Raw genomic sequence first — 9,213 nt, 5'->3', positions numbered from 1 at the left:
AGTCAATGTAAATGAGTTATATAAGCCTAATGTTTCATAATATAATAACGTACATCTCTAGCGAGAAGGCAGACAGACTAAAGATTGCAGACAGACCAAGATTATATATAGGGATGACATGGGAGGGATCCACAGAATTATTTAAGAAAATCTATTTCACTGGAGCCTTCTATTAAGTCTTGGTTGGCCTGGGGTCCTTGAGAGGCTGTTGAGGTATTTGGTCCATATTACCATCTGAGTCACATCCAAGACTGACATAGGTCCATCATCACAATGGTCTAGCCTAGCTTATCCACCTCACTACCTGAGCACCTTTCTTCAGTGCTGCTCTTGCCATGATCAGCACCACTGGGAAGACAACCAAAAGGATGGTGTACTAACCCCATGCTTAACACCTTTTCTAATAATGGTTCTGCTAGGAGAGAAGATTCCCAAAAGCTGCCTCTCCATCAGCGAGTACTACCAGAATGTTCTAGCTGCCATCCTACTCTTGTTGGGCCTTTTTGCCTTACTGGATAATACCATCAAAACTGTCCTCCTGGTAAGCAAACAGTGTTGTGAGGTGGGGAGGGCTGCTGCTTCTATCAGGGTGCGTCTAGACTACAGGGTTTTTTCAGAAAAATGGCCGTTTTTTAAAAAAAACTTCAACTATGTCCACACTGCAATCGCGTTCTTTCAAAAGAAAATCGAAAGAATGCAGGGATTTTCCCGACATTGGTAAACCTCATTCTCCGAGGAAGAACACCTTTTCCAAAAAAGCTCTTTTGGAAAAAGGCATGTGTGGATGGGGAAGAGGGAGTTTTTTGAAAGAAGAGGCCTCCAGGAAAAAGCACAGGTGCCCTGGTGGCCATTCCACCCATAGTAATCACAGCTTACATGCAAGAGAGCGTCCGATGAGTGTGGACGCTCTCTTTTCAAAAAGCAGATCGCTTTTTTGATGCGCTTTTGAAGTGTGGATGCTCTCTTTCAGAAGACGTTTTTCCAGATCTCTTACAAAAAAGCTTCTTTCAAAAGAAGCCTGCAGTTTAGAGTACCCTTAGACCTCTGACACTTCTCCTTGAGTCCTTACTAACCACAGTGCCCTAGTCAAGTGCTCCTCTCCTGGATCAATACTGACCCCTATGTCCAAGTTTTGTCTTCACTGGAATTAATACAGATATCTGTAGGATTTCATCCCTTACTCTGGGTGCTTATCTCCTAAAGCAGGGCTGTGTTGGGCAGAGGAGCGCGGGTTACCAATTGGGGGAAGGGTTGCCAGGTGTCCGATATTGTACCAGACAGTCTGGTATTTGCGTGCTTTGTCCGGTAAAAAAAATCAGAAAATACCGGACATATGCAATGTCCAGTATTTTCTGATTTTTCCGGCTGTGCACCAGACGGAAGCCTGGTGTGGGGGAGGGGGAGCAGCTGGGAGTCCCAGCTGGGAGGTGGGGCTGCGATTGCTGCCGGAAGCCCTCAGTCAGTTGCGTGTGAGGAGGAGGGGAAGCCCAGGTCAGTCCCGCTCCCAGCCGGCCAATTTGCTCACACCCCCTTCCCAGCCGGCCGGCTCTCCCCCACTTCCCCTCCTGATCTTCCCCAGCCACCTCCCTCCACCCCTCCCAGCTCTGCTTCCTGCTGGCCCATTTCTCTTCCTGATCTCCCCCAGCTAGCACTGCTGCACCCCCCCCGCCAGCTCTGCTTCCCGCCCACCCTTCCTCCTGGCCACCCTCGCGGCCCCTGATCCCCCCCAGCTGTGCTTCCTGTCCCCCTTACTTTGGGCCAACCCTGCCCACTTCCAGCCACTCTTCCCCCCTCCCCGCCATATCCCGTGGCCAGACCTGTTCCTCCCGACCCTCCCCCCACGACCAGCCCTGCTTCCCGTTGGCCCCCCCATCTTCCCCGGCCAGCCCCGTTTTGCGCCCCCCCCCCCGTTAGCTGTTTCCAGGCCCCGCCCTTCCTGGCCAGCACCGCTCCCTTCCTGGCCAGTTCCCCCCTCCAATGAAGCATGTCCAGGTTTGTTTTGTTTTTTTAAATGACTACCTGGCTACCTGGTATCCAGGTCCTTGGAGTCTTTTTTTTTTTTTTTTTTTTTTTTTCTCAACAACTTTGGTCTCCCCTCCCCTTTTTTTTCCTTCAACGAAATTTTTTTTCCCTGTTTTTTTTTGGGGGGGGGGGGGGGAGTGTTTTCAGTATTTTCGTTTCAGCCATCTGGCAACCCTAATTGGGGGACATTCTTTCCTGTGAGTCAGTATTGACGCCACTGCCACAGTGTGATGTTAGGGGGCACTGTATTGCCATGGGTGATTCACTGGGCCTTTCTCCCATTCTGTAGTAATACCAATGTGGTGCTAGAGGGAGCTGTCCTGCATGGAATGCGGTCAATGACTCAGTACGGCCATTCGTCCTGGAGTCACAACGAAACTAGTGCCCTGATATAGTACTAGGTGCTGCCGTGCTAATTGAGCCTCCTGGATAAGACAGAACAGGTCTTCTGAGCACTTACGATCATCTAAGATCATACGGCAGTTTATGTAAAAGCCAAGAGTTTAATCACTGTCTCCTGCTCAAATTCTAGTCTCTGTAACTGCTGAGTCTCCTCTCCTAAGAGTTTTTATTTCCTATCCTAAAATGGTCCTCTGTTGTTAGCTGCCTGCCACAATATACTCCATAGCTGGCTGTTCCTTTGCAGTGAATGATCCCTGTTCATCTGTTGTATTTGAAAAAGGAGGTTATGGCTAATAACATTTGTAGTTATGCCCCTGATAGAAGGGTAATTAGCTGTTATGCTAATCTCCCATAGCAGTAAGCAAAAGGGAATTTCCTCCCCTTGAATGGCATTCCACAGTTGGCCAGCGGCATTAGGGATTTTAACACTTTATTCTATGGGTATGAGATACTGGTCACTGCTGGAGGAAAGACACATTAGCTGGACTAGTGATTTGATAAGTGAGGAGCTGAGATTCTAGGCCAAATAGACCCGTGGCCTGAATTAATTCAGCAGGTTGGGGAGAGGAAAATAAGTGGACCAGTGATGTGACCTAATTTAGCAGGATGTGGGGATATATGATAAAAAGACTCACAATCTGATCCACTGTGGATATAATCCTGTTCTGAATATCGTTCTCTTCTATTGCTGTTAATTATGTCCACTGAGGTATGACTGTCCAAATTTCTTCCATGTTATACCAGGGCCAAAGCATCTTGAAAATTGTTTTTTTTTTCCCTGTAGCGAGGGTGGGTGGGTGGGTGGGTGGGTGGGCAATTCCTGGTGAGTTTGCCCTTGAAATGTAAGATGTGATCACATTACAAGTTGTTGACTCAGTGGATACTGAATTTTTGAAGCCTCTTGCACTTGTAGTTCAGGTACAGATAGGTCAAGAATTTTTCCGACTAAATGTATTTTCATCAGAAAATGCCAATTCATTGGAACTGAAGCTGTTTGTGGCAGAGCATTGCAATAAAGGGATGTTTTTGAAATGGAAAGTCATTTGGGGATTCAAAGTATAAGTTATCTTACAGTTTAAAATAAGCCAAAACCAAAATGGAAAGTTTTGATTGACCCATACCAAAACTTTAAAAAAAAAAAAATTTCAGTTCATTAAAAAATTTGAGACTCACTTTTCTCACGGTTCAAAAATGGGAAAATTCTTCAAAATCTTGAAAATACTTATGGAATAGGAAAACCAGTTGCTGCTCCACTCTAAGGTCAGAGGCAATAGCCTCATTCTTTTGAGGTCAATGACAAAACTCCCATTGGGGGGAAAAGGGCCAGGAATTCAGGCTGGCAGAAGTATGTGTACTAGAGAGAAGCTGCTAACCCCAATGGCCACCACTTTTTTCTCCTTCTCACAGATCTGGATTTACCTGTGTCAGTTTCTGAAAAGAATCTCCCAGTATTTCGTCACCAAAGGTAAAGTGGAGAAGATGAGGGAACGTTCAATTTTGGTTTGTTCTAAACTGTTTTTGGCCAGTGCTAATTAGATGACGTTGTGTCCTAAACACTGGTATCTGCAGGAGCCCTGTCTACACAAGGGCTCCCATATACCATAACTACCACCAGCAGAGCTGCACCCAGACTAGCAGCAGTGGGAAATTTGAGAACAAAATCTTCATGTAGATGTGGTCTGTCCCTATCTCTCTTTCTGTTTATGTCCTTTACTGTCCCTCTCTGTCTCTTCAAGGTCACCTTATAGACAGGTCTGAGAAGAAGGAAGAAAGGAACCAGATATTGTCTGGCCAGAGATTACAGTAATTTATTCCTATAAGTTAGCTGACATATATATTGTACTTCCATGGATTCATTTCTTTTTTTTTTAATTGTTCCTCTTCATTCCCCTGAAGCATACAGATGGATCAAAGCACTAACAGCTATTTCCTGCAACAAGAAATCCAGCACTTGGAAGGAAGTGGTACTGAACAAAGGCCACAAGAACGTCTCCATGTTGCGCTTTCACTGCACTCTTGATCCTCTGAGGCTAACCGTAAACATGAACAACCTAACTGGTCTGAAAAGCCACTGTCCCCAGGATCACAGGAAGGACAAGAGTTACCATGGTTCCTGGCCAACCCATCAGGACACTGATGATGAGAAAGCCAGTTGGTATGGGCACCAGCAGCAACACCGTCAGGCAAACAACCGGCCTAACCAAGCTCAGCATTACCAAGACTGGGAGAGCCAGTCCAGCTCCCATCACTCAGACAGTGACAGTCCCCAGCCAGCGTGCCCAGCTGGATCCACTGTGTCATCAGTGCATTTTCACACTAGGTCCCCAGAGCACGTTGCCAAGGCCAGAGGCAGCTTGGTTGACTGGGGCATTTACATACGCAACCCCCAGAGGGCCACTGGGGATAAAGAGCTCCACCTGAACAGTGCAGGAGAAACTATGCGAGGGCAGAGTTTCCTGCACCAATCTGCTGTTCCCAGCACAGAGGAACCCATTGGCCTCCATTCAGAGTGCTCTGCTGTTCACGTTCATCCCCAAGTCAGTGAGGCACACTTCATCCCCAGCCCAATCCTCCCAGGCCCCAAGCGGGTAGTGTACTCTGCCCTGACTCCCACCCCAGAGTCGAGAACTTGTCTCAACAATGATTATCCCCACTCCGTGCCTCAGGCACGTCAGAGGAATCCTGAGCACCATCCTAGGACCGAATTTCACCAGAGCTTGCCACAGGCTCCACGAGCCGAAGTTTACATCTATCTCGTCAACCCACAGCCTTTCGGCTCAGAGCACACCCCTGAACAGACCTCCCGCCCCTTCTCGGCATCTCGCACCATCTTGGTCAAGGACACATTGGCAAAACGGGTATCTGTTGGCCACACCTGGGAAAGTTCCAACCAACGCCCAAGAGGGCAGGTTCTTTGTGACACCCACCCACAACGCAAGAGTATCTGGGAGAGAAAACACCAAACGAGCACTCTGCAGCTGAGCCCAGACTATGAGAAGCTGGCAGGAAGCAGTGATGGCGCCAGCTTAATCCACAATACACCTCTCCTGGCAGACATGACAAGAGGAGGTTCTGATACAGCACCACCTACCATTAACAAGTGAAGGTGCCATCTAACTGGAATTACCACCCAGCCGACTTAAATTTCTGGCATCGATAGGATTCCGATGCCTGGTTTACCCAAAGGGACCTGAACTACCTGGGAGGGAATAGCACAAAAGGCATTCTCTGCTATTCTGTGGTGCTCTCAGGACACGCTGGGTTCAATAAATAGCAAAGCACCAAGCTCCTAGTTATGCAGATTATTTGTAGTGGCAGCTGTGGGTGTGGGAAGAACCCAGGTGGCAAGGCTTCTTCATTTAAGAAGCGGCACTTCGTTTCCACATTGTCCCCACCTAACTTTCCCAGGTTAGCATGGCAATTCAGTCTCTGTGGCAGGAATGCACAAGAGAGCAGGAGCTCTGTGATTTCTCCTCTAAACAGGTATTAATTTGGGGCACATAATTGTCAATAGGTGTAATAAAATGTGTGTCTCGTGGCACAAATGAGAAACTTCTTGCAGAACAGAAATAGCCTTTCTGATCTCTCTCTCACACTCACACACTTTCTTTCGTTCTTTCTTTCTTCTCACACACAGAGTTCTGGGAAAGAGATGTAAAGCATGCTCGGGAGGTATCAGAGTTTTAGAAGTGTACCTCCCACGTGCCTTTCCTGTCAGTCCCAAAATTACCTACATTCTACCCAAATTTCATGTCCCCTTAATTTTTCCAATGTAAATGATTTACATAATTAAAAATAAACAATTGTAGAACTCAGGTGAAAAGCTGTTCACACTAGACTGAATCCCACAGCATTTTAAGTTTCATGTATGTATAATTTTTGTGTTTCTCTTTGAAGGTCATTATTATTGATTGCATCCAGCATTTGGGTCTTCGCAGGCTGAGAGCTATGGCAAGAGGAGCCTGGCTTGCTGTGGAAGGCTTTTGAATGACCTGCCTTTGCAGTTTGAACATTGGGGATCTTTTGCAATACCGTCTCTAAATGGTTTGCAAGCAGAGTACCTCTGTAGGCTAACAGGTGGTCACAAGGGCCAGGCCTGGCATATCTTAATGAGTTTGCACCAGAGGGCATGCCTTCCAGCCCTAGCCGACAGATACACACTAACACTACTTGAGCTAGCATGCTGAAAATGTCAGTGTGGATTTGCAGCATCAGCAGCATCACAGGCTAGTCATCTGAGCACAAGCCCACCTCAAACCTTGGGTCCATACTCAGGTTGATAACCCAGTTGCAACATCCACACGGCTATTATTGGGTCTGCCTACCCAATGCCTAGGAGGCATGCTCCCAGTAGCAGTGTAAACCTATCGGATGAGGCCTTTGTCAAGCTAGGACAAGAGATTGTGATTGGCACTATGCTGCCTAGCACATGGACTACCAAAACTTTGCCCATAGTCTAGACAGCTATTAAACAGTAGGCTCCTCATTCTGTGTGTGTGCAGCACCTAGTACAACAGGTCCATTCAGGACATGTAATTAACCATCAAAACAACTTACCAAGGGTCATGGCGGATTCTCCACCATTGACCATTTTAAAGTCAAGCTTGGAGGTTTTTCTAAAAGATCTGCCACAGGAATTATTTTGGGGAAGTTCTCTGGCCTGTGTTATCATCTACTCTGCCTTGTATCACAATGGCCCCTTTCTGGCTTTGGAATCTATGACTGGGGATTCTACTTGTTACCACAGTGAAAGTAATAATACTAGTAATAATTAACAATAATAAATCAATAAATAGTGGGTCATGATTGACCCAAGGAGGATGCTTACCTAACAGCATTAAACATGATCTCTTTTCCTAGTGTTATCAATAGCCTACGGGTCACATGCTGCTGCCAACTAACATTCCTGAGAAGGTTAAAGTAAGCTGTAACTAAGTAAACCCAAGGAGAGGTGACAGTGTTGGAGAATACAGAAGCTGGCCCAATACCTATTTTCAAAGTGCTGTGCAATGTCTGTCGGGACCCCCTGAATTTGAAATGATCAGAAATTGAAAGTTGTTCCCATCAAAAGACTCACAACTGAAGCAACACACCTCGAGCAAAGGAGAGTGCCTCTGTTTCAATGGATGTTGAATGGATATTGCATTACAAGGATGACAGACAAAGGATTATAAAAGCAGGTCTGTAATAGAAGCACAGAGATGTCCCAAGGTCACCATTCAGGCCCCCAAAGCTGAAAAATTAAAACACAGAGAAAGGTTGGAGATTATATTTCCTCCTACAAATCAAACCAAATGTGACTTGGTGCTACTTCCCCCAGGATGCTTCAACCCTCCTTCCACTCTCAGCCTGGAGAGTGGCCAGCATCCAGACTAAGCGTTAGTAAAACTAACAAGCGGGACAATTCCCACAGTATATTTTCTTGTTCTTCAGATAACTGCCTTAAGCACAGAGCATCCAAAAGTCATGTCCCATCCAATGTTGCCTGCAGTAACCAACAGGCAAGATCTCCATAGCAAATCCAAATGCAAAGCCCTTAGCAGCTGGCAAAGCAGCAGCATTAACTGAAATAGGTCAAAGCTCCAAAGTAGCTCTGCTCAGTTTTAAAAATAGAAATCGTAAGTTTCCTGTGATGGGGCCTGATCCAAAGCTTGCTGAAATGAGGACATTCCATAGCTTTTGGATATGTACATGCTTCACAGTTCTCGCCCAAGGAGAAACCAGTTTAAGATGGGAAATTGCTTGGAAAAGCTCATGGGCTGCCGGTAGGAGTGTCCTTCTACAGCAGACCTAGAATTGCTGTTTTGGGGAAGAAGTCCACTCACCCAAATGGGCTCTGACTGGTCTTTCTCCCTCATTCTCAACTCTCATAAAGGTAGTTGAGTCCACTTTTCTCCATATTTAGTCTGATGTGATCCCCAGTCATCAGGCTATTTTGTGAACGTATGTCATGGGACAACACAGTCTCACGGTTCTGTGCTCTGGGATGTAGCTCACTCAGGTCATGCCAAAAGTTGAGCCTGCTTTGACAGAGTCACTGGGAAATCAAAGTAAGTAGAGGCTACCCATGATTTCTCCTCCTCCCCCCGTCCCCCCAGTTCTGGAAGTACTCTGCTGGTGGAGCTTGCCTGAATGCAAGGAGAAAGGAACCGGAGTTCAGACATGTCATAGCAGTGCTCTGTCTGCTCTCAGTGATATTGTTCTATTGTTCTCTACAAATATTTCCTGCCGGCTGACATGTGGGTAACCATTTGTGTAGCTTCCAAAGGAGGGTAGGAGTATTAGCTTCCTGTTCTTGTGGAGGAGCAAGGAATCTTTTATGAGCCTGTCCCTGCACAATATAAGTCCTGTGGAGATTAGCTAGTGCCATCAATTGGAGCAGGATGACGTACTAAGAAAGGAGGTTTCAAAGGAGTAGCTGAGTTAGTCTGTAACACGAAAAACTTAAAAAACAACAAATAGTCTGGTAGCACGTTAAAGACTAACAAAACCTGTAGATGGTATCATGAGCTTTCGTGGGCACAGCCCACTTCTTCAGATGACCGGAATGTTGGCGGTCCAGAACCAAGAATAAAAAAGGGAAGTGGGGGGAGGGGAGGAATTGGGTAGATAACTTTCAAAGGTTTAGCTGAGCCAGTCTGTAACAGGAAAAACTAAAAAACAACAAATAGTCTATTAGCGTCTTAAAGACTAAAGAGTTAAGAGGCTGATGTGAACCATTAGTTTAGTATTAGGAAAGGAAGAATACTAACACCAGATTCTACACAGACATCAAGAACCATTGGCACC

General features: G+C 46.2%; 1 protein-coding gene across 1 annotated transcript; it reads left to right on the top strand.

Annotated features, from left to right (window-relative positions):
* Positions 1-307: 307 nt before the first annotated feature.
* LOC112546169 (uncharacterized) lies at positions 308-5,709 on the top strand. The gene is made up of 3 exons (XM_025185771.3): positions 308-541; positions 3,832-3,889; positions 4,321-5,709. Exons 1-3 carry the CDS (start codon positions 407-409, stop codon positions 5,526-5,528), a joined length of 1,401 nt encoding a protein of 466 aa, XP_025041556.1. The 5' UTR covers positions 308-406; the 3' UTR covers positions 5,529-5,709.
* Positions 5,710-9,213: the final 3,504 nt, after the last annotated feature.

This window comes from Pelodiscus sinensis, chromosome 17, assembly GCF_052426305.1.
Source record: "Pelodiscus sinensis isolate ZL-2025 chromosome 17, ASM5242630v1, whole genome shotgun sequence".
NCBI classification, from domain to species: Eukaryota; Metazoa; Chordata; order Testudines; family Trionychidae; genus Pelodiscus; species Pelodiscus sinensis.
This window is presented reverse-complemented; position numbering and strand designations above follow the sequence as displayed.